This window comes from Myxine glutinosa, chromosome 2 (assembly GCF_964187855.1).
Source record: "Myxine glutinosa chromosome 2, kmMyxGlut1.1, whole genome shotgun sequence".
NCBI classification, from domain to species: Eukaryota; Metazoa; Chordata; class Myxini; order Myxiniformes; family Myxinidae; genus Myxine; species Myxine glutinosa.
This window is the reverse complement of record NC_136262.1, coordinates 225710477-225736826: the sequence shown is the minus strand read 5'-3', so window position 1 is coordinate 225736826 and position 26350 is coordinate 225710477. Positions and strand designations below refer to the sequence as shown.

Sequence of the window (26350 nt, the reverse complement as noted above, 5' to 3'; positions counted from 1 at the left end):
TGGTCCTTTTCACACACACAACCTCTCCAACAAGTATCGTCCAAATCCATCCATAACTTTTTGAGATATCCTGCTATGTATCATTTTTTGCCATATCACTCAACAGTGAAGAATCATTTAAAGAATTATACTAGCTGGATCTGGATCCGGATCTTCACCAAAATTGAATCGATTCTCCCTTGTCACACACACCACCTGTCCAACAAGTTAATCGAATCGAATCGTCCTTGTCAGACACCCAACCTCTCCACCAAGTTTCGTCCATATCGGTCCACAACTTTTTGAGATATCCTGCTATGTATCGTTTTTGTCCCTATGTCCCAATGGTGAAGAATAACTTTAAAAATTCTGTTAGCCGGATCCGAATCTGGATCTTCACTAAAATCTAATAATTTCGTCCTTGTTACATATGTTACATCTGTGCCAGATTTCGTCCGAATCCCTCCACAAATTTTTGAGATATGTTTTGTTTGCAAACGGACAGACAGGGGTGAAAACATAACCTCCATCCACCTTTGGTGGCGGAGATAAATATCTATGGTTCTATTCTATGGCTATGAGATATATGGTTAAAAAAATTGAAGTTAATAGAAAGTTAATGATCTGCCACTGCTTGTACGTTCACAATCTGCACCTCTTTGTATCAGGAATTTGCAGTTTTATAATACTTGACCAGGCAAAAGGGTGCTTAACTGGGCAAAGTAAATTCCGAAATATGTATTAGCCAGTAATATGAATTTTGTCTCAAAACTACAAGGATGCTTTGATCATCACGCTCTTCACAGCCCAAGGTCGAGTTTGATCACTGAATGAGGGAACTTTGATCTCTGTAAATCCCATAAATTATTTTGGCGTGCTCAGTATGCCATGTTTGTTTTCGGTGAAACACTAACTCAGGATCGATTTTCACCGAGTTAAAACTACTACTACTAATAATAATAATAATTATTATTATTATTATTTATTAATATTATTATTGGTTAAAAATTAGATATATGGTTAAATAATGGTGGGTGTGAGTTAGTAATAATATCATTATTACTAGCATGGCTCTGCACGCTCCGCAAGCCTTACCACACGTCACTACAGACGTAAAGGCATCTTTGACCATGCCTGATTTCTTTGGGAGTGAGGAAAGGGGGGAATGGTGGGTGTGAGTTGGTGGTAGTGATGGTAGATTGGGGCTTGGGGGAATGGTGGAGGGGTTGGGGGAATGGAGGAGGGGGGATGGGGAATGGTGGAGGAGGGATGGGGAATGGTGGAGGGGGGATGGGGTGAATGGTGATTGGGGGGGGGGGGGGGGGTGGTGGATGTGAGTTGGTAGTGGTGATGGTGGATCGGGGCTTGTGGGGGATGGGGGAATGGTGGAGTGGGGGAAGAGGTGAATGGTGATGGGGGGGATGGTGGGGGCGGTCGGCCAAATACATTTTGTGCTCTGATTGAATAGATACTGAAATCAGAAGTCAGAACGCAACATGTATAAATAAAAAGGAACTGAGCACAAATTTATATTTATTTTCAATTATCAGTTGGAGCTGGAAGGGAAAGTCAACACAAACTTATCAAAAACTGGATGGGAAAGCCGAACTGCCAGCCTTACCGAGCAGAAGTGCCCCCAATACACCGCTTACCTTAGACTTCCGGCCGAGTTTTTATGCCGTATATTTTCTTTTTCCCATATCTCGATCTTAATTAATCAAGTCAATGTAACAAAATAATTAACGTTGATGAATATAGGCAAGTCACGAATGTGTTTCGTAGATTAGCTATATATGTGTGTATATAATGATATATATATATATATATATATATATATATATATATATATATATATATATATATATATATATATATATATATATACACAGTGGAACCTTGACTTACGAGTTTAATTCGTTCTGTGACCGAGCTCGTAACTCAAATTGCTCGTTTCTCAAATCAAATTTCCCCATTAAAATGCATTGAAATGCTATTAATCCGTTCCAGCCCCCAAAAAACCACACCAATTTTTTTTGTTACGTGTTTTTAAATAAGAAAAATGTACTTTATAAATAACAAATAATGTATAAACAAGCACGACCTCGTATATACTGTACATAATAAAAGACAATGTAAAGAAATAAACTGGTTTTATTAAGTGTATTTACCTTGAAGATCAGACGAAGATGCTGGCGGAGGTGGAGGGGATAACTTTTGCCTTTTTCGCCACACTTTCCTCGCTTTCACTTGCAGGGCGTTTCAAGAAAAACCTGTCCAACGAGGTTTGTTTCTTCCTCCCTTTCAAAATGTTTCGAAAATGAGTGAGGCAAGTGTCGTTACACAGCGCCAACGCACGACCTGTTGCAACTTTTTCAGGGTGTTTCTTTTCAATAAACTCTGAAATTTTCTCCCACATTCCCAACATTTCCTTAATCTCACTTGTAGCGATAACCACCTCCACCTCTGGCTCCTCCGCGTTAATTTCCTGCAAAACCTCCGTCTTCTGCTGCTGCTGTAGCTTCTTTAATTCCTCCGTTGTCAGTTCCTCGTTGTGCTTCTCGACGAGGTCGTTAACGTCTTCTTCATTCACTTGCAGGCCCATGGACTTTCCGAGGGACACAATCTCCTCCACCACTGACACTTCAGGTTCGAATCCTTCAAAGTCCCTTTCGGACACAACCTCAGGCCACAGCTTCTTCCATGCAGAGTTTAAGGTGCTCCTTGTAACACCCTGCCAGGCCATGTCGATAATTCTGAGGCAGGTCACGATATTGTAGTGATCCTTCCAGAACTCTCGAAGGGTGAGGTTTGTGCTCTCCGTAACCTCAAAGCAGCGCCGGAACAGGTGCTTGGTGAAGAGCTTTTTGAAATTTGAAATCACCTGCTGGTCCATGGGCTGCAGGATAGGGGTGGTGTTGGCTGGAAGGTAGAGGACCTTAATGAACTTAAATTCTTCAAGGGTGTCGTCTTCGAGGTTTGGTGGGTGTGCGGGAGCATTGTCAAGGACGAGAAGGGCTTGCAGGGGTAGGTTATTTTCCAAAAGGTACTTCTTGATGGCAGGACCAATGACCAGGTTTACCCACTCCACAAAGAACTGCCTGGTGACCCACGCCTTTGCGTTTGCTCTCCACATAACCTGCAGTTTTTCTTTAAGTATCCTATGAGACTTAAAGGCTCTGGGGTTTTCAGAGTGATATACGAGTAGCGGCTTAATCTTGCAGTCACCACTCGCATTCGCGCACAGTGCAAGGGTTAACCTATCCTTCATGGGTTTGTGGCCTGGCATGCTCTTCTCCTCTGCCGTTATATACATCCTCCTCGGCATCTTTTTCCAGAAGAGCCCTGTCTCGTCACAGTTGAAGATTTGCTGGGGGATGTATCCTTCAGCTTCTATCAGTTTGGCAAAAGTTATAATAAAATCTTCAGCTGCCTTCACATCCGTGCTTGCTGCCTCACCATGCCTGACGACGGAGTGAATGCCGGTCCTCTTCTTAAAATTATCAAACCATCCCCGACTGGCTTTGAATGACTCTTCCGATGCCTCGTCCGTTGATGTTCCCGCCGTCTGCTGCACCAAATCCCCGTAAATGTCTCGGGCCTTCTCACACATGATGCTCTCGGTCACGGTATCTCCTGCGAGCTGCTTCTCCGTCAACCACACAAACAACAACTTCTCCATCTCTTCATGGATAGAGGTCCGGAGCTTTGAAATAATCGTAACGCCCTTGGCTGGCGTTATAGCCTTTATCGACTCCTTCTGCTTCAAAATCGTACATATCGTAGAAGTACTACGATCGTACTGCCTCGCCAAGTCGACAACACGCACACCTCGCTCATGTTGTTCGACGATTGCGTGTTTTATAGCCAAGCTCATCATCCTCTTCTTCTTCTCAGCACTGCACTTGGCACTCACTTTCTTAGGACCCATGGTTAAAACTAAGAAATTTTCCAAAATAACCAAAATGCGAAAACAAAGCAGCAGCGATATACGGCAGAGATACTGTACTTGCACGGCAAGATAACCACGTGACCGGAACCCACCTGGTGGCGGCTGGCGTAAACTCAAAATAACCAACATGCGAAAACAAAAATGCAGCGATATACGGCAGAGATACTGTACTTGCACGGCAAGATAACCACGTGACCGGAACCCACCTGGTGGCGGCTGGCGTAAACTCAAAATAACCAACATGCGAAAACAAAAATGCAGCGATATACGGCAGAGATACTGTACTTGCACGGCAAGATAACCACGTGACCGGAACCCACCTGGTGGCGGCTGGCGTAAACTCAAAATAACCAACATGCGAAAACAAAAATGCAGCGATATACGGCAGAGATACTTGCACGGCAAGATAACCACGTGACCGGAACCCACCTGGTGGCGGGTGGCGAAAGCTCGTAACTCAGATCTCGGCTCGCATCTCAAAGCAATAAACCGCCCGAGCGACGGCTCGTATCTCGAAAAACTCGTAAGTTGGTGCACTCGTAAGTCAAGGTTCCACTGTATATATATATTCAGTATAATCAATCTATATATATAAACAACATGACGGAATTTGTTAAAGAAAATTTGAAGAAGACTTTGTGGTCATAAATATAAACACATAACCATATACGTTTCTTCCATTTTAATAAAAATGATCCACTGAAACCTGAATACGTCTATTAATTACATACCATTGAAACATGAGTACGTCCATTAATTATATGCTATTGAAACCTGAGAACATCTATTAATTACATACTATTGAAACCTGAGTACGTCTATTAATTACATGCTACTGAAACATGAGTACGTCTATTAATTACATGCTTCTGAAACAGGAGTACGTCTATTAATTGCATGATCCTGAAAGACAAGTACGTCTATTAATTACATGCTACTGAAACACGAGTACGTCTATTAATTACATGATCCTGAAACACGAGTACGTCTATTAATTACATGCTACTGAAACACGAGTACGTCTATTAATTACATGCTACTGAAACAGGAGTACGTCTATTAATTACATGATCCTAAAAACACGAGTACGTCTATTAATTACATGCTACTGAAACATGAGTACGTCTATTAATTACATGCTACTGAAACACGAGTACGTCTATTAATTACATGCTACTGAAACAGGAGTACGTCTATTAATTACATGATCCTGAAACACGAGTACGTCTATTAATTACATGCTACTGAAACATGAGTACGTCTATTAATTACATGCTACTGAAACATGAGTATGTCTATTAATTACATGCTACTGAAACACGAGTACGTCTATTAATTGCATGCTACTGAAACATGAGTACGTCTATTAATTACATGCTACTGAAACAGGAGTACGTCTATTAATTACATGATCCTGAAAGACAAGTACGTCTATTAATTACATGCTACTGAAACACGAGTACGTCTATTAATTACATGCTACTGAAACACGAGTACGTCTATGAATTACATGATCCTGAAACACGAGTACGTCTATTAATTACATGCTACTGAAACACGAGTACGTCTATTAATTACATGCTACTGAAACATGAGTACGTCTATTAATTACATGCTACTGAAACAGGAGTACGTCTATTAATTACATGATCCTGAAACATGATTATGTCTATTAATTACTTGCTATTGAAATCTAAGTGCGTCTATTCCTTGCACTAGCACAGACCAGAGGCCTGAAGCCTGAGGCCTATACTTGCTGTAGCCTTCATAAGGCCCGTGCTGTGATACCTTTTGGCTCTAACCTTTTGATATTTGATGATCCTTTTAAGTCTATTTGGTCATTTTACACTGAAGGGAAATCTTATAGGGAGGGCATGGTGATTGTGAATATGACAGCTCCAAAGATGTCTTTGGCTTAGCATATCACCAAAATAGTGATCGTATGATATATTTTTTCCAGGTGACAATTGTCGGTTGAGTTAGCCAACTGTCCAACCAATGGGTGGAAAGGAGGGTTACAAATGGATGGACCGACATACAAACAAGTGTATTATTATATAGATGATTACTGATCATCACAACTTCCCTTTGGTCCATGTTATGTATGGTGTGGCTTTTCTCATTGCTCTTTATTTGCAGGCAGCCTTACTTTGGGTGAAGTCGCCAACTTGCTGGATAGTGAAACGTTAAAACAACTGAAGTGTGAGTTTGGAGGACTACAAACACTTCTCAGGAATAAGCATCAAGTCTTTGAAGGTTTGTGATGTTTGCCTCAATAATCAAATTTTCTTAGATACTGAGCTTAGATAAAGAAAACCTTTCGGACCATGCATGCCAAATCTGCCATAATGATATGCATGTTGTTGCAATTATTTTTACAATGTACAGATGGGTGGTGTATTGATTCAGTGCGATGTTAACACTTGTATAAAATTGTTCATTATATTTCATTGCCTTGTGTATGTTGAGGCAATATGACGATTCTCAAAGTTGAGTAGAACGGTGACAAGTTGTAATATTGTCATTAACTTTAAGGTATGTCGTAAGATCATGAGAGCTCAGTAAATTTCCCGTTACTTCCAGATATTGAGCCATCTAGTAACTAGAACGGCACTCAGTAGAGAGCATACCTCCGCCAGGTGAACAGTTTACGTTTTGTATCCCAGAGTAGACCAGAAAATCACATTATACGTATGTGAATCACACATTACACAGTACAGAATCACATTTAATAAAAATCATCCGTCCAAAACTTTTTGAGATATCCTGCTATGTATCGTTTTTGGCCCTATCTCCCAATGGTGAAGAATCACTTTAAAAATTATTGCAGCCGGATCCGGATCCGAATCCGGATCTTCACCACAATCTAATAATTTCGTCCTCATCACATATGCTACATCACTGCCAGATTTCGTCTGAATCCGTCCACAACCTTTTGCGATATCTTGTTCACAAACGGACAGACAAACAAACAAACAGACAGACAGACATGGGTGAAAACATAACCTCCATCCACCTTTGGTGGCGGAGGTAATTACAGGTAGTTTGCAAAGGGAGAGGCGAAAGGATAACACACTGAGCAGTAAAGTAATTTAAAATTCTTTATTAATCACGACGTTTCGAGAGCAATCTAGTTCTCTTCCTCAGAGGTGTTGAGTGTGGTGTGTTGGTGAAACCGTTAAGTTCCGTTGGGGACGGTTCACGCCATGGATTGGTCTCTAAGTCCTTGCCAATAACAGAGCTTTCCTGCATTCAAATGACTCTGCCGTTTTTGACGTTGTAATTGATTGCATAGTGCTTTGTATGTGGGATGTAAGTCGATGTGTTGGTTGATGGAGTTTTCATCAGAGTACCAGGCCTCGATAATCTCGTGGTTCACTCTCAAAGATTCTGTGCCAAGGATTGTGGTCTGATTCCATGAGAATGTGTGTTGGTGTGTGTATATGTGTGTGTGTCGCAACCAATGACAACTTTTGTTGTCATCTTACAGCACATTGGTGTTCAGTTAGCCTTGTGGTTTCGCGTTCAGATGTTTGGCCCACACAATTGGCTTCACAATCTTCACATTGTATGTTGTAGATGATATTCTTTCTGTCAAATTTGTTCACCTGGTCTTTTGGCTTTGACAGCTGTGCTTGTAAGGATGTTTGTGGTTTTTGGGTGATGTTTATGTTGTACTCACGTGGAATGCGGCTTGTGGTTTCAGATGCGTGTTGTATGTATGGAAGTGCCACTGTGTGTGGAGGTAGTTGGATTTCCGGTGACAAGATTTGATGAATGCATTTAGGTAGTGGTTATCTCGCTGTAGTTGAGTGATGTGCAGCATTTCCATCCGGCGTTGTTCATGGTCACTAAAGTGTGTTTTTGCATGATCTACTAAGCTGCAAACACAACTTATTTTGTGGCAAGTGGGATGTCCCAATTCATAGGCTTTGAGAATATGGCTTTCGTCACTATCTCATAATCTGCACATTGGTCAATCGGTAAAGCCGAAAATATATCTTGAGCTTTACCCACCAGAACACTTTGCACTAACATAGTCCAGGACCCCACAGGCCATTTTAGCATTTGAGCCACTTTCTCAAAATGTAAAAAAAAACTTGGCTACATCCTTTTCATTGAAGAGTGGAACCAGCCTCACATGCCTACCAACATCCCAAGTGTTCTGACTAGTTGTCGAACTAGCTGGCATGGATACTACTTCTCTCCATTCTCCCAGTAATTCCAGCTCCTTGAGTTTAAGTTCCTTCTGATACTCCATGTCCCGTTCCTTTAACTCCCTTTCGGCTCTCCTTTCCTCTGCTCTTTCCTCTGCTCTTCTCTCCTTGAGTTCCTTTTCAGCTCTCCTTTCCTCTGCTCGCAAACTTTTCTGCGTCAAACACCATGGTGACTATCAGTTAGCATCTGTTGTGGTTTCAGATGCGTGTTGTATGTATGGAAGCTATCACCTTCACACAAAAAAAATTCCAATTTTTGAAAAAATTTGGGAATGTTAGGAAATTCCAAATTTGGGAATTTTGGGAATGTTAGAGAATTCTATCCCAGACGAGGCTCCCAATTTCTGTTACGTGCTCCTCCCCAAACCCCGGTCACGGTGTACCTCCGAGCCCCGAGAGGAGTCACGGCAGAAAGATGTGTTATTCTGTGTGTCAAAGATCAATGGTGAAACCACACCAATTGTTACCAACAAACAAGTCTTGTATTAAGGTCACACAAGAATAACAGTACAAAAACAATAGTAATCAATTGTACAACCAATGTATCATTCCTATGATGGTACCATCAGTTTCGTACAATATAACTCACTGTGCTCCAAGTGAGCGAAAATAACATTCCCAATGTCTCTGTCCCAGCTTCAAGCCAAAGTCGATCCATGCTCCAGTGATCGTCAGAACGATGTTGTATCGAGACCAGAATCCCGCTCGGTTGACAGTCGCACTGCCAAAGATAGGCAAAAGTGTCCTCAAGAGGCGGTTGGGAAATCACACCTTCGGGTATGGACGTTCAACGGCTCCCAATCGGCGAACTGCAAATTCACACTCAAAATCCACGTTACACACACACACACCAGGTTAACGTCTGGATGTGGTGAAAATCGTTGGAGCGAGGTGAAAAAACCTGGAGCGATGCGAAATCAGGCGCGAGGCAAAATGGCGAACGGTCCATTCTCGAGACGTAACGGCACTCCAATGATTCTCTTCGGAATCAACCGCAAAACCTGTCACGCAGGTTTATCTGTCACAGTGATAACAACTCTGTCGCAGGAATCCCTTTCCCAGGAAACCCAAAGCTCGCTAGTGACCCCCGTTCGCCAGCGTTTGCTCAAAACCTCAACACAGCTCGGCTCCTTCTCCGACCTCACTCGCTCCGCCTCTTCTTCCTCTTCCTCTTCTTTTCGTCGTCCGGTTCCCGATCCGGTTTCCGGTTTCTTTTAAAACACTAACTTTTTTACCTTTTGAAAACAGCTATCTCCAATTCACTTAAACGATAACAATAATAGTACATGCAACCAAAAATGTTTACAGTGGATGAGAACCACAACAACGGAAGTGACGAATCCATAACAGATGGCCACTACGGTAATCCAATACTTTGTCTGTGTTAGTAGGTTTACGGCAGTGCCGTATATTAACAGAGTCTGGCCAGCCTTTGATCTGCTCAACTACCGCCGTGATTGGTCGAGCCCGCGTCACGTGGTTTACAGGCGCCATTTTGCATACCACCTCAGCCGAGCAGCTTTCCCGCTGCACCCATTCCGTGCCATTGCTTCGTATCGTTGCATATTTCATTTGAGTAATATTTCAATAAAATCAACCAATATGGTGTGTTGTGACGCTTGGGGATGTTCTGTTAGACCAGGACAAGGTCGTATAATGCACAGATTTCCTCGAGACAAGGAACGAAGTGCTATTTGGGCGGTTAAAATACGCCGAGTTGGATGGAATCCATCACCTTACTCATATTTATGTTCGGTCAGTGAAATTGCTTAATATATATTAGGTCTCTGGTGAGCTTAACATTTATTTAATCAACCATATATATATATTATACATATTCCCTGTAACATTTTTTGTGTACATATGCAGTGTATAGGGTATATATATATATATAAGGGATTATGTATAATATCTGAAAATCAGGTATTATACATAATCCCTTATTATACATATACCCTGTAACATGCACTGTTTATATATGCTTATATATCAGGAAATACTTGTTTATGATGCAATATTTGTCACTGTTTGTGTCAGTTTCCTGAGTAAAATGTTCTTTGAAAACGTAACATTTTTTTGCCGGAAAATAATGTACAATGTACATGTACAATGTACCTCTGAGTCTGTTTACTTTTTTATTGCTGATTATGGTGCGAGTCAAGTTATAACAACATTTGTGAACCCAAGCTAATGAATAAAATAATAGACATTGTACTTTCGTAGCATTATGGGAATATTGTATGTTACGTTTCCAGATAATAGATGAAAAGTAGTATACAAGCTCCATTTTATCAAATTACAATTTCATGCCAAGAGAAATAAAATTAATCAGTATGCTGTATGCAGCTGACAATAAATCGTGTGCCGCGACAGGCAAACAATTCGTGTGAATAAATGACGCCGCTTGCAGATTTTATTATTCCAATAACAAACAGCATGTCACTTTAACTTGAATTAGTTGTTCCTCATTAAATCTGCGACCAAACAGTAATAACATCGATTCCCTCGTCACAGAACTACAGGATTGCCACAGCTGACATACATCTCGCAATGCCAGCGCGCGAAGTTAGGTATGCAACATGGCGCCAGTATTTCAGTTGGCCAGACTCTCAATATACACGGCACTGGTTTACGGTACACCTGCGTGTGTAGCTTGCCATTTCCGTCCCTGGAAAGATGTACATCCAGGTATGGTGGAGACCTAGCCTGTTCTACTTCACATATTAATTGTATTGCTGGCCATGTTGAATTTATATTTGTGTGGAAACGGTCAACATCTGCCTTCTTTATGATCATGAATGTGCCATCAACGTACTGCAGCCACAACCTCAGAGAAGGCTCACCATGTAGTGTTAGATCTTCAAAGCGTTGCATCACCAATTCGGGGATGAGCCCTGAGATGGGTGAGCCCATCGGGGTTCCTTCACGTTGATGATATATGGTGCTGTCGAAAACAAAGGATGTTGATTTGAGGCAGAGTTGAATGAATGTCATGAGATGACCAGAGCTGAGGTGGCTGTTGCTCGCTAGCTCTTGGTCGTTAGTGATTTATTGGTCTTAGGTCTGCATTGCTAATTCGACGGGTATGGATGCAAATAATGAAACCACGTCAAATGAAATCATTATTTCATCACTCTTGATGTGGACATTTCTGATTCGGTTGATAAAATCTTCAGCGTTCTTTACATTGTGTGCTGAATGGGTTGTTTTGTGTTGTTAAACTACAGCAACAACAATCAACCACACCTCCATACACGGTGGCACTTCCATACATACAACACGCTTCTGAAACCACAAGCCGCATTCTATGTGAGTTCAACATCAACATCACCCAAACACCACAAACATCCTTACGAGCACAGCTGTCAAAGCCAAAAGACCAGGTGAACAAATTTGACAGAAAGAATGTCATCGACAACATACAATGTGAAGATTGTGAAGCCAATTGTGTGGGTCAATCATCCAAACGCTTAACCACAAGGCTAAATGAACACCAACAATAAGAACTTATTAGCAATAAGCTAAATGAACACCAAGTAAGATGACAATACAAGTTGTCATTGGTTGCATCACACACACCAACACAAATCCTCATGGAATCAGACCATCATCCTTGGCACAGCATCTTTGAGAGTGAACCGCGAGATTATCGAGGCCTGGTACTCGGATGAAAACTCCATTAACCGACACATTGACTTGCATCCCACATACAAAGCACTACGCAATAAATTACAACATAAAAAACGACAGTCATTTGAATGCAGGAAAGCTCCGTGATTGGCAAGGACTTGGACCAATCCATGACTTGAACCGTCCCCAACGGAACTTAACGGTTTCACCACCACACCACACTCAACGCCTCTGAGGAAGAGAACTTGTTTGCTCTCGAAACGTCAGATGATTAATAAAGAATTTTAAATTATTTTACTGCTCAGCATGCTATCCTTTACAATATGAATCCTGAGCTGCAAATCTTTCGACATGTGTATGTACAGACTTGGCATTTAATATGGAATATATATTTTTTTCTTGACTTGGGTTTACTTTCTTAACTCAGTATATCAATCTGGTGAGTTTCTTTTACACTTTGGTGATTTATTTGTTTAAAGAACCATGTCACTGATTGTCTGTCGCAGCAAGAAGTCAACAACAGGATTATATCACAGGTGGCATGGCAAAATGTACGGACAGGTGCCTTTGATGATTGGCTTCACAGTCGGGTATACAAGGGTTGTTGTGTTCTGTATTAGTGGAAAACAACTGCTGCACGTCTCCAAAAGTTATTGCCGCTTCCTCTGGAGATGGTGCGTCAACTTGACAATGCTGTTTGTCATGGAGTGGTGGCTTTACGACATTACGGCATGAAACAGCGTGCTATTGCTCGGCAGTATGGCATCACTCAAGGTCAGGTTTCAAAGATCCTGAAACGAAATGCAAAGAGGGGTGTCCCTTCTCCAATACCGAGGCCAGGACGTCCCCGCAGAACCACAAGGAGGGATGATCGCCAGCTGCACCGGTTAGTCCGCAATGGCCATACCAAGTCAGCTAATCAGCTTAGGGCTGAGTGGTAGCAACTGACAAATGTGCGTGTATCCAGAAAGCTAGTCAACCAACGACTGGTTCAAGCAGGCTATCATGCCAGGCGTCCCCTGAGAAAGCCACGCCTGACCAGACAACACCTCAAGCGCCGATTGCAGTGGGCCAGAGAGCACCGTCGATGGCAGCCAGGACACTGGAATCACGTGATCTTCAGTGACGAGTCTAGATTTCTGGTCTATCGTCAAGATGGCCACGTCCGAGTGTGCAGACAAGTGCATGAAGCCTACAACAAAGATTGTATAGTGCCAAGAGTCTAAGCTGGAGGTGGTGGGGTGACCGTTTGGGCTGCTTTTCATGCAGGGGGCAAAACTGACCTGGTTGTTCTGAATGGAAACCTGAACCAGTTCAAGTACAGGGCCATTCTGGAACATTGCTTCCATTTGCTCGTGCAGCCTTTCGAGGAAACTTTGTCTTCCAAGATGACAATGCACGGCCTCATCATGCTCGCATGATCCAACATTTCTTGCTGACCACGGTGTAGAGCATATGGAGTGGCCTGCCATGCCCCCGGATATGAATCCGATAGAGAACTTGTGGGCAGAATTAACGCGTCAAATCGACCACTTGGACCAGCAGCCGACCTCTGTGCGTGAATTGCAGCAGGCTATTGTCACTGCATGGCAAGCGATTCCTGTCCAAACCTTGGCAAATCTCGTGAACAGCATGCCGCAACGTGTACGTGCTCTCCTGAATGCTCGTGGGGGTTACACGAAATATTGAACTGTAATTTTACTGTCCGTAATCCCAGTCGTAATTTAACTTTTGTTTATGTTAAAAGAAAAATTGGCTAATGTGCAAAATAAAGAGATACTTCTGGAAAACGCACAGAAGTTTAACACAGTACTGTCCGTGAATTGAGTTCGATATCAGTTTACATCACTTTCAAGGATCAATTTATTTGTTTCGAAATGTCAAATGTGGTTTTTGTTTCTTTTAAAGGTCACATTAACAAAATCTAGAATAATCTCAACATAATTCCAATGAACTTTTGGTTCTAAGACATCTTGAATAGTAAGTGCACCCCCACAAAAAAAATATTCCATATTAAATGCCAAGTCTGTATATAATGTATATATGTATATTGTTACGGACACGGCTAAAGATGTTGCTTGACCGAGCGGAATGGCCGCCGTGTTCGTACAGTTTACCCGATTCTTCCCCAACTCACCCGATTCACCCAGACGTTGGCCAAATCGCGCTACGCTAAATCAATGATGGAAAGGACACAACGACTGGGATAGATGAAACGACGCAAGGGGTACAGTTCTCAAGACCTCCGGAGGAGGATATAATTAGTGGTGGAGAAAAGGGGTAGATTACAAGGTAGAGTGAGGTAAAAGACACAGAAGAGATAGGCACTTAGATACAATCTTATCCAGCCCAGACAGACCACAGACAAACGGAACAAGGCTGACTTACACAGGGATTGATGGCAGGGAAGGACAGGTCGGTTGATAGCACAAGGTGCACCTTGGCTCGGGGACAGGATCAAGCACGGTCCAAAAGATGCAGGGAGGCCTCACAGCGCTCGGAGGTGGCGTCTTTCTTCTCCAAGCTCAGCGCGCATCTCACGTCACCTCCCTCTTCCTGCGCATGCTCAACGGGGAGTGACACGCCCTCGGCTGCTTGGCTCCGCCCCAGATGGGACCGGTCCGCCGCTCCCATTGGGTGCGGGGGTTACCGGGCTCCGCCCTTGACGAGGAGCTGACAGCGAGCCCCTACGTGGTAACCCCGTCGAGCACATGTTCGATGGCGGCTCGTTGGAAAGGCCTGGTGCCCTCCCAACACCACCTACCAACCAAGCCGGAGTGAGGACGCGCACTCCCCGCGCCGCCGCCGTTGCTGTTGTTGTTGTTGTTGTTGAACCGTGAGGAAGAGCTGCGGGGAGGTATTGGGAGGTCCTAAACTTCCTAACGGTGCCATACAATCACATTCTGGTGCAACGAAGAGTCAGAATTAATGGAAACGAATCCTTAACTGACATAGACTAAGAATAACTCGCAAGATGTCCTATAGTTGTCTACGTGAGATGCGGTGGACCTGGATGCGACATTTAATGGGGGAAATAGGGGGAGGTCGGGTCTACAGAGTGTTGTTTACAGAAAATGGGACTAGGGAATGGGGGATTGGGGATAGTTGGGAAGTATTGAGGAAATAGGGGAATATTTACAAGCGGATATGGATGGATCCAAATCCCATATCCGCAACAATATATATACAGTCACATGAAAAAGTAAGTACACCCCATGTAAAATTTTGACTTTTTCAACACATTTCAACATACAGCTATTTGATCTTCATTTCAACAATATTGATAGATAAAGGTGATATAATATAACAAATATCATGAAACATTTACATTTCGTAGTCCATTGTATAATTTAAATAAACATAAATGCAAATTTTGCATGTGGAAAAATAAGTACACCCTTGGCTCTAATAGGTGGTATTGCTCCCTTTGGCAGAAACAACCTCATGTAGGCGTTTCTTATAACTGTCCACCAGTCTCTGACATCGACTGGGAGAAATTTTTGCCCACTCCTCCATGCAGAATTCTTTCAGCTGTGCGATGCTTGAGGGGTTTCTTGCATGCACAGCTCGTTTCAAATCCCCCCACAACATCTCGATGGGATTTAGATCCGTGCTTTGACTTGGCCATTCCAGAACCCTCCATTTCTTTCTTTTCAGCCATTCCTTGGTGGATTTACTGGTATGTTTAGGGTCATTGTCATGTTGCAAGGTCCACCTTCGGTTGAGCTTCAACTTTCCGACAGATGGCCTCACATTATCCTCAAGCACCCTCTGGTACAATGAAGAATTCATGGTGGATTCTATGATGGTGAGCTGCCCAGGCCCTGATGCAGCAAAGCTGCCCCAAACCATAATATTTCCACCACCATGCTTTACAGTTGGTATCAGGTTCTTGTGGTCAAATGCTGTCTTTGGTTTTCGCCAAACATGTCTTCTGGTACTGTAGCCAAATAGCTCTACCTTTGACTCATCTGTCCAGAGCACATTGTTCCAGAAGTACTGGTCTTTGCTGAGGTGTTCATTGGCAAACTTTAGTCTTGCCCTGATGTTCTTTCTGGACAGCAAAGGTTTCCTCCTGGCACACCTCCCATGTAGAACAAATTTGTGGAGCCTCTTTCTAATGGTAGACTCGTGCACTTTGACATCAACAGTGGCAAGAGCTACCTGTAGGTCCCGTGATGACATTCTGGGGTTCTTAGAGACTACTTTCAGCTTCTTGCGGTCTGCTGTCGGGCTGAACTTGCTGGGGCGGCCTGGCCTGAACAAGTTGGCAGTTGTTTGGAATCTTCTCCACTTGTATATGATCTTCCGGACAGTCGAATGATTGATTTCAAATTGTTTGGAGATCTTTTTAAATCCCTTCGCAGACTCGTAGGTATCTATAACCTTCTTTCTGAAGGCCTCAGAGAGCTCTTTTGATCTAGGCATGGTGACGCCGCACACTTCAACAACAAAGAGCAAACCAAACTAAATGTCTGAGGTTTAAATAAGACAGGTTCCTCCAAGATCCTCTCTAACGATGTTCTAATCATTTGCACCTGAGCTGGTGCACCTGATTCTAATTTTAGGTATTTGAAGTAGTGATAAATGTAGGGGTGTACTTACTTTTTCCACATGCGAAATTTGCATTTATGTTTATTTAAATTATACAATGGACTACAAAATGTAAATGTTTCATGATATTTGTTATATTATATCACCTTTATCTATCAATATTGTTGAAATGAAGCTCAAATAGCTGTATGTTGAAATATGTTGAAAAAGTCAAAACTTTACATGGGTTGTACTTACTTTTTCACGTGACTGTATATATATATATATATACTGAAACGCAAAAGAAACTTACCACCTTTGAAACCTTTAAATATCAACAATAACACTGCGTGTAGTAAATGTGTGAACTTATTTGTGGACAATAGTGTCCTCACTGTCAGACAAAACGGTCACGGATGGTCACTTGAACCTTCAATGGTCACTTCATAGCACAGCTGTTGAACAGCCATTTTGACTGTCAGTGATTAGCCAAGGGGTACGGGATGATTTTAATGAGCTGCACGTGATGCCTTGATATTGGCTTTAAAAAGGCCAGTGCAAAATGGGCATTTCAATCAACATGCCACGATTGTCAAGGGATCAACGGCAGCGTGCCCTGGGCATGCTGCAAGGCGGACTGAGCTACCGTGAGGTGGCACGTCGCCTTAGCTGTTCACACCAGATGATATCGGCCCTGGTGGACAGAGACACCCTCCACAACTCTGCAGATGACAGACCTCGATCAGGGAGGCCAAGAGTCACCACTGCAAGGCAGGACAGGCAGATGGTCCGAAGTCACCTGCGGGATCGATTCCGTCCAGCATCCCGCACTGCGGCAGAAACTCCGGGGCGTGCAAACCCACGGATCTCCAATGATACTGCACGAAGACGACTGCATGACTATGGTCTGACTGCCAGAAGACCATACAGAGGCCCCGTGATGATGGCTGCCCATCGCCGCAACCGACGCAGATGGTGCCAGCAGCATCAGCGGTGGACCTTGGCACAGTGGAACGAGGTCGCTTTCAGCGATGAGTCAAGGTTCTGTGTGGACAGTCCTGATGGGCGTGAGCGTGTCTGGAGAAGAACTGGCGAGCGATATGCCGATTGTTGCGTGCGTCAAGCCAACAGGTGGGGTGGCCCAAGTGTGATGGTGTGGGCTGCCATATCAGGCCGGTACAGGACGCCACTGGTGGTTGTGGATGGGAATCTTAATGCCCAGCGGTATGTGGATAACATCCTGCGACCTCATCTGCTGCCATTCCTGCTAGACCACCCAGAACTGAGAACCTTTCAGCATGACAACGCTCGTCCCCATGCTGCTCGCTTTACCACTGCATTTCTCCAAGGCGAGAACATCAACACCATGCAGTGGCCTGCGCTCTCCCCTGACCTGAATCCCATAGAGCACCTGTGGGATGAGCTTGGGAGACGCGTAGTTGGCAGGGCCAGGACACGGGCAGAGCTGCTTCAGACATTGAGGACTGAGTGGGACAGAATCCAGCAGCAATCCATCCAAAGACTGGTAGGCAGTATACGCCGACGATGCACTGCCTGTATCCAAAACAATGGTGGCCACACACGCTATTGAAAGGGGACTGACATTGCACCCTGTGCTGTTCTGTACTGTAGAACAAACTGATGAGATGGTGTATCTTGGTCAAAAACTTGACATGTCATCAATAAAATGCCAATGTTTCAATTAGCAATTGTTGTTTTGTTTTATTTTGAACTGTTACAATTTTATTACATTTCAAACAAGTGGTAAGTTTCTTGCATGACTGCAATAGTCATGCAGTCGTCTTCGTGCAGTATCATTGGAGATCCGTGGGTTTGCACGCCCCGGAGTTTCTGCCGCAGTGCAGGATGCTGGACGGAATCGATCCCGCAGGTGACTTCGGACCATCTGCCTGTCCTGCCTTGCAGTGGTGACTCTTGGCCTCCCTGATCGAGGTCTGTCATCTGCAGAGTTGTGGAGGGTGTCTCTGTCCACCAGGGCCGATATCGTCTGGTGTGAACAGCCAAGGCGACGTGCCACCTCACGGTAGCTCAGTCCACCTTGCAGCATGCCCAGGGCACGCTGCCGTTGATCCCTTGACAATCGTGGCATGTTGATTGAAATGCCCATTTTGCACTGGCCTTTTTAAAGCCAATATCAAGACATCATGTGCAGCTCATTAAAATCATCCCGTACCCCTTGGCTAATCACTGACAGTCAAAACGGCTGTTCAACAGCTGTGCTATGAAGTGACCATTGAAGGTTCAAGTGACCATCCGTGACCGTTTTGTCTGACAGTGAGGACACTATTGTCCACAAATAAGTTCACACATTTACTACACGCCGTGTTATTGTTGATATTTAAAGGTTTCAAAGGTGGTAAGTTTCTTTTGCGTTTCAGTATATATATATATATATATATATATATATATATATATATATATATATATATATATATATTGTTGCGGTTTTGAGAACCCACACAGGTAACATCATTAAAGGTTCAAGGTTGCACCCCATAGTTAGGCCACAAGCAACACGTAGGTCACCTTAGAACGTTAGTTATTTCATAGTATGTGTTTAGGATAAGGCCATTTCCAATAGTTGCATCTGCGTTGTGTGAAACAAATAAGAGTAGGCCCCGTGCATTTTGCAGCCTCCCTCCAACCGACGCCATTGAGCGCTATCCAGTCTGCACCCCATTGCCCCTCACAGTTTGTTATGCGTTGGGCCGGCAGCGTTAGCTGCCAGTTGCTCGCTCAAACCAGCCCGAAAAGTGCGCGGAGCGCGAGGTCAGGGGTGTGGCCACGTCAAGCAGCCATCAAGGGCGGAGCCGGTAAGACCCCATCAACCAACCAGGGCTCGAGTGGGCATGGCTAAGCGGCATGGTAAGGGTGTGGCTAGAGGTTCGAGACGGCTGGCAAAAGCGGCGATATATAACCGCGCACGCAAAGCCCTTTGAAAGGACTGACCGAGCTCGCTCGTATGAGAAGGACTTACGCGGAGGAGGACTTACGCAGCAGCGCTCATTATAATGGACTTTGTTGGAGAGAGCGCATTGTGAGGACTCGTGGAGAAAGGCACCTGGTAAAGAAGGGCTTGTTGGAGATCGCTGGTTGGGAATTTGGCTTGGACTTGCGGTGAGCGAATATCAAGCGCCAGCATTCCTATCACATTCGCGACCGTGAGCCCAACATAACCGCTAACCGCTTACCGATCCCCCCGATATATAATTGTCCGCCTCGCGCCTACGCCATGCGGAGAGCTGCCTGCTGTCTTCCATCACCTGCACGGTACGAGTCGGGGACCGGACGAGCTGTGGACGCCATCTTTGGACCCTCAACCCGACCATCTACAACCCCATGTGAGTGAGTCTGAGTGCGAACGGGCCCGTGTCCAGGGATAAGTATAAGACTGTATAAGGCTGCCCTGTGTATCTGCTTCTTCCTCTTCCCTGTATATTCTTTCTTTTTCTTCCTCTTCTTATTTGTACAAAGTGTGAATAAATTACCTGTTCTGCCTGTTTTCCTCTTAATTCGACCGTCTTAGTGATTTCTCCATTGGGTAAGCGTGGCACGATCACAACCGCTCAAATCGGGTTTAGTACCTGTTGACGGCCCGAATCGCGGCTCGCTTCGCTCGGCGTGTCCACTAACGCCGTGGTTCGGGTGGGGTTATTTCCTTGCTTCATGGCCGGTGTTAGTACTTAGGTAATAAGACTAATTCGGCTTACAACCCTATTTAACACCGACTGGAAGGAACGTGATAGGCCCGGGATCGCGTCGGCTAGTAAAAAGACAAGAGGATTAATCCCCCCCTTTATAAGGGGGAGGCCGACGTTGGAAATCTGCAACAATTGGTGTCGGGGAGTGGGATTTGGAACCCGAACCAATTTTTTTATCTTTTGGACAAATTTGGTCAAAATTACGTGCGACCCAAATTTAGCATTACCATCTAAATTAAACCGTGCCATGGATAGCCAAGGCGGTCGGATGCCGGTGGGGGTAGATGAGGAGGAGTTAGAATTAACCCAGGACCCCTCGGGAAGAATTGGGACAATTGGGAGAAATGGAAGAGGACATCAATGAGGGTGCAGCAGTCGGGGTGGCAGGCGAACAAAATGGCGGCGCCTCGCACATGGCGACGAGGGCCGTGCCCGCTGCGCAAATGGGGGTGATGGATGTGCAGGCTCTCATGGCGCAGATTCAGGCAGCCATACAAATGTGGGGGGGGGGGGGGGGGGGGACAGAATGCAGGAGCAAATTGGGGGATTGAGAAATGATATGGGGAAATCAAATTGGGGGATTAGAAAGCAAATTCGGGGGGATTAGAAAGCAAATTGGGGGGATTAGAAAGCAAATTGGGGGGATTAGAAAGCAAATTGGGGGGATTAGAAAGCAAATTGGGGTGGCAATTGGAGGACGTGGGTGGCCAAATGAAGGAAATGAAGGACGGGTTAACGGGGTTGGAAAACAGGATGGCCACCCAAGAGAACCAAATGGAGGGAATGAAGGACGGGTTAATGGAGTTAGAAAACAAGATGGGGGGCCAATTGAGGGAAATGGGGGATAAATCTGCCCGGGAAATAAAACAAATGGGGGATCAGATAGAGGAGGTAAAAACGGGCTGGAAAGCAAAATGGACGCCCAGAAGAATGAATTGGAACAAATGAGGGCGGCATCTAAGAGGGAAATAGAAGAAATGGGGGAGGACATAAGGCGCGGGGTGAGCGAAGAGGTCACGGGGGTACGCGACGAGGTAAAGCAGTGTGAGGAGCGTGTGGAGAAAGAGGTGAAAAAGAGTACGGCTAGGTTACAGGGGCCCATAGAGGAGTTGACGCGGGAGGTAGAGAAGCTGACGGTGGAACAGAAAGAGTTAGGGGAGCAAGTGGGTAAGAACACGGCCGTGATAGGGGGGCTGAAATCGGCACAGAAAGAAATAAAAAGAGAACTTATGGCGACGAAGAAAGAGTGCCAGATGGTACACGAGGGGCTGACCAAGAGGTTGGATGAGGTGGTAAAGACGTTGGGGCGAGAGAACGAGAAATCGGGAACCATATAGAGACGACCAATGTGGCCTTAGAAGAAGAAATTGTGGGGGCGCACCGGGAAATAGAGGGGGTGAAACAAAAGTTGGAGGAGGTAGAAGAAGGGGTGAGTGAAATTAAAAAGAGACGAAGGGAGACTAAGAATGTTGACGTTACATTCGGGCCCCCACAGTACCCACAGTTCGGGCCCCCACAGTACATCCCTCAACTAAAGGAGGAGGTGATGGAATTTGTACAAGGTCTGTGCTCACATCGTGATGACGTGCTTGCTAACCAAATAAAGAGTTTGCAGGTGGCGGAGGAGGTGCGGAGACGAGGTGCCAAGGTGAGTGGCGATATACGTGGAAATGTATATGGTGTGAGGGGAGGTTCAGTAAGCTTGGGGGTTGTTATAGACCCGGGCGTTCGTGAGAGGCCAATGGTAAGGTGTGCGACTGGTCCGGAGTGTGTGGAGAGAGAGTATGCGCAGGGATGTCCGACCATGGGGAGTGTGAGAGGTGTTGGTGAGCCGGGGTGTGCGAGTATGGCATGGGTAGCGGGTTGCGACGAGGCGACCCAAGCATCGACACCGAGAGGGGTAGTCTTTAGAGGGACGGGGGACGCACGCGAGCCCCCCGGGAATAGTGTACTGTGGGGGCCCGAACGGTTCGTCCCCACGCTAACTCCACAAGGAGCGACGCACGGGGTCCGGCCTTCAGGCAGCCATAAGTTTCCACTCGCGCCGTATGACGGCAAAAGTGATTTGAGGGCGTACCTGGCGCAATTCGACCATGTGTGTAGGGGGAATGGTTGGAATTTGGACGAAGGTGGAGTACACCTCGTGGGGGCGCTGTGCGGCGGGGAGGTGCTGACAGCTTTACCACCGGGTGCTATCACCCTGCCAGCCCTCCGTGCGGCCTTAATTAATCGATTTGGAATTGAACAGCAAAGCGAGCTTGTTAAAGCTCAGCTGGCGGTGCGAAAGAGAAAGCCCCAGGAGACCATCGGGGACCTGGCCTATGACATTCGCCGCGCGGTAGGGATTGCACACGAAGACATGGCGGCGGCCTCCCAGGAAAGCCTGGCGCTGGACCATTTCATCTAGGCCTTCCCAGTTCACGAGCTTCGGCAACTGCTCGCCATGTGGCGCCCGCGGACTTTGAGCCAGGCGGCCGACGCTGCGGCCCGTTGGGAAGCAGCGAGGCCCCTGGCCCGGGGAAGCGAGCGCCACGCAGTGGCGGTGCGCCAGGTAGGGCCCGTGGCTGGTGGCGGCCCCCTGAGGCGGCCCGCCCCTGAAAGGGGCCCTGACCTGGAAAGCATGGTCCGAAGGCTGGTGGACCAGCACCTGGCGGGACCTGGACCATTATGGCAGGCGGCTCCGGAGGTGGCCCCTGGTAGGCCACGGACAAATGCCCCAATTAGGACTTTCAAGGGGGGAAATTTGGAATTCAGGAGGCAAGCACATTACCAGGTGAGGTGCTTTAATTGTAGCCGGCTGGGTCACCGTGCGTGGGAGTGTCGAGCTCCACGCCGAGACGGACCCCGGCAGCCGAGACCATCAACTCCACCTCGAACGGGTCGGACAAGCCGACCCCAGACACCCCCCCCCGCCAGGGCCCGGGAAACTAGAAGGTGCCGAGCATACAGGGCCGTGTTCGGTAGTAGGGGATGGTGAAGCGCCCTCATTGACGCGACAGGTCATTTATTGTGGCCAAATTGGTACAGGTAGCTTGACAATTCGGTGCAAAATTGCCGGCGTGGGGGTAGACGCCGTAGTGGACACAGGAGCTAGCGCCACGATCATCAGCCCTGTGATCCCTAATTCGAGTGCAGATGGCTGGGATAAAATCCAGTGTCTGGAAAATCATAGTTTGCAGCTGGCTACCGGGGTAACGGCCCCTATCATAGGGCGTGGTTTTGTAACCCTCAAGTTAGGGTCGGTAAAGAGGGAGATAGAAGTTTGGGTGGCGGAGGTGTGCGACCCATGCTTAATAGGGTTGGATCTGTTGACTGCCAGCGGTTGTAAAATCGATTTGTGCCGGGGGACCCTGCAAGTGGGAGTAGATGGGCTGCCATTAAGGGGGGTGAGCATGGCCGAGAGGACGGAGCTGGAGGCTTCTGAGGCCGTGACCATTCCCCCGAGGGCCGAGGCAATATTGCCGGCCCGATGGCTGGCTCGCCCAACATGGCAGGAGTCCTGCGGCCTAGTCGAACCGGTGGCAGCGCAGTCCATCCCGGGTTTAGTCATGGGCCGCACCCTCGTAAAAACGGACTGGCCGGTCGGTGGTGGCCGTCCGAGTAATTAATATTAGTACGGAACCACGCACTATAGGACGGGGCACGAAGATAGCCGGCTGCACCCCAGTTAACGAAGTCGCGCCTGTGAGGGACGACAACGTCCAGCCGAGCCGGCCCCAGAGGGAGTCTTCAGAAAGTACTAGGAATTGGCCCGATCCCATTTGTGAGATGGTAAATCGAAGTAGCGTAGAGTTGGAGGGTACCCAGAGGGAGGCCTTGCACAAATTAATTGAATCCCATTTGGATATCTTCTCCTTGTCCTCCGAGGATATTGGACGTACGGGCCTGATGAAACATCAGATCCACACCGGTGAGGCCCGGCCTATTCGTCAGCCCGCCCTTGGAGCAAGAGGGAGGAAGCTGACGAGCAGGTAGAAAAATGCTCGATGCAGGTATCATCGAGCCCTCGGGAAGTCCTTGGATGTCACCTGTTGTGCTGGTCAAAAAGAAAGATGGGACCACGCGTTTCTGTGTGGACTATCGCCAGCTGAACAACGTGACACTCAAAGACTCGTATCCCCTGCCAAGAATTGACGATACCCTCGATGCTGTTGCGGGCTCAAATTGGTTCTCAACCTTGGACCTCAAGATTGGGTATTGGCAGGTGTAGAAGGATAGGGCAGAGAAGAAGAAAACGGCATTTTCCACAGGTAAGGGGCTGTATCAGTTCACTGTGATGCCGTTTGGTTTGTGTAACGCCCCCGCCACCTTTGAACGATTGATGGAGCATGTACTGGGCGGCATGCCATGGCAGTCATGCCTGGTGTACCTGGATGACATCCTGGTACATGCTAAAACATTCCCCCAAGCCATAGCTAATTTGGACCAGGTGTTTGGGTGCCTTAGACAGGCAGGGTTAAAGCTGAGTCCGAGTAAATGCACTTTGTTTGCTAGAGAGGTGGCCTATCTAGGTCACGTCATTGGTCGCGAGTGGGTAATAACAGACCCAGGCAAAATTACAGCGGTAGAGGAGTGGCCCGCACCACATACCATCAAGGAGGTGCGGGGATTTTTGGGACTCCGCTCCTACTACCGGCGCTTTGTGGCAAAATTTGCAGAGTTGGCCCGGCCCCTTCACCGGCTTACGGAGAAGGGGACGAGATTTAATTGGACAAGGGAGTGCCAAGAGGCCTTCCTAGCATTGAAGGGGTGTTTGACATCCGCACCCATTCTGGCGTACCCCACTAGTGACGGGACATTTACCCTGGACACGGATGCAAGCCAGGAAGGATTGGGCGCAGTTTTGTCCCAGACACAGGGGGGCGTGGAGAGAGTGATCGCGTATTATAGTCGGGCCATGAGTAGGCCCGAGCGAAATTATTGCGTCACTCGTAAAGAGTTATTGGCTATGCTGGCTGCCATGAGCCATTTCCACTCGTACTTGTACAGGCGGAAATTTCTGGTTCGAACTGACCATTCCTCCTTGCAATGGCTCCTCCGGTTCAAGGAACCTGAGAGCCAAATTGCAAGGTGGTTGGAAAAGTTGCAGCAGTACGATTTCAGTGTGACCCATAGGGCCGGGAAGGCCCATGGGAATGCCGATGCACTCTCTCGACGTCGTTGTTTGGGGGAAAACTGTAAATTTTGTGTGAGACACGAGGAGAGGGAACAATTGGCAGACTCAACCCCTACCCTCGTAGTCCGTGCAACCCGGGTGAGGGGGCCAATTTTGCCACTAACCGCAGATGAGGAATTCGGAACATTGGCTTGGAGCACGGCCCAGCGGGAGGATCCCATACTGGGACCGGTGTACGAATGGATTCGATTGGGACAAAGACCTAATGGGGAAGAGGTCACCCCCCTATGGGCGCCAACAAAGGCATATTGGGCTCAGTGGCAAACCCTGGAATTGAAAGATAACATCTTGTACCGCAAATGGGTGGAGGTTCCCTCTGAGAGAACTTCCTGGCTGGTGATAGTTCCAGATAAATTTAAGAACATCATATTACAGCAGGTGCATGGTACCTGCTCCGGCGGCCATTTGGGCAGGACAAAGACAACATCTCGGGTCCGCCGGAGGTTCTATTGGGTAAATATGGGGCGCGACATACAGGACTAGTGTCGGAGATGCGACGCCTGTACTGCTAAAAAGGGACCAGCACGGAGGATGAGGACCCCCTTCAGTTACACCAGGTGGGGGCCCCCCTTGAGTGGGTGGCTATGGATATTCTAGGACCACTACCCCGCACCCGCCAAGGTAACAAGTACATCCTCGTTGTAATGGACTATTTCACCAAGTGGCCGGTGGCCTATGCCCTCCCCAACCAAGAAGCCGGGGTGGTGGCACAGGCCTTTGTGGAAGGATTTGTATGTCGGCATGGGATTCCGGAGGAGCTGCACACCGACCAGGGTCGAAATTTTGAAAGCCAATTGCTAAAAGATGTGTGCAAGCTCCTGTCAATTAGGAAAACCAGAACAACGCCCTTAAGACCTCAAACTGACGGGATGGTGGAAAGGTTCAATAGAACCCTGGTTCAACAATTGGCATTGTTTACCACCACCCATCAGGACAACTGGGATGAACATCTCCCGTATTTGTTAACGGCCGACCGAACTCGCCATCACGGAGCCACCGCATGCAGTCCAGCGTTGCTTATGTATGGGCGGGAGTTGCGGGCTCCCGCCGACTTGCTATGTGGTCCCGTGCCAGAGTCCACCGATACACCGCCGAGGGAGGGCTATGCACGTCACTTGGAGGAAGGCATGGAGAGGGTCCATGC

At 46.6% G+C, this 26350-nt stretch overlaps 1 protein-coding gene across 2 annotated transcripts in view; it reads left to right on the top strand.

Moving 5' to 3' along the window:
• The window catches only part of TRMT44 (tRNA methyltransferase 44 homolog), a 79225-nt gene that overhangs the window by 37885 nt on the left and 14990 nt on the right, over positions 1 to 26350 (top strand). For both annotated transcript variants that reach the window (XM_068106133.2, XM_078772314.1), the window contains one exon: positions 6068 to 6184. In XM_068106133.2, coding sequence (XP_067962234.2) covers positions 6068 to 6184 — 117 coding nt within the window. The remainder of the gene's footprint in view (positions 1 to 6067; positions 6185 to 26350) is intronic.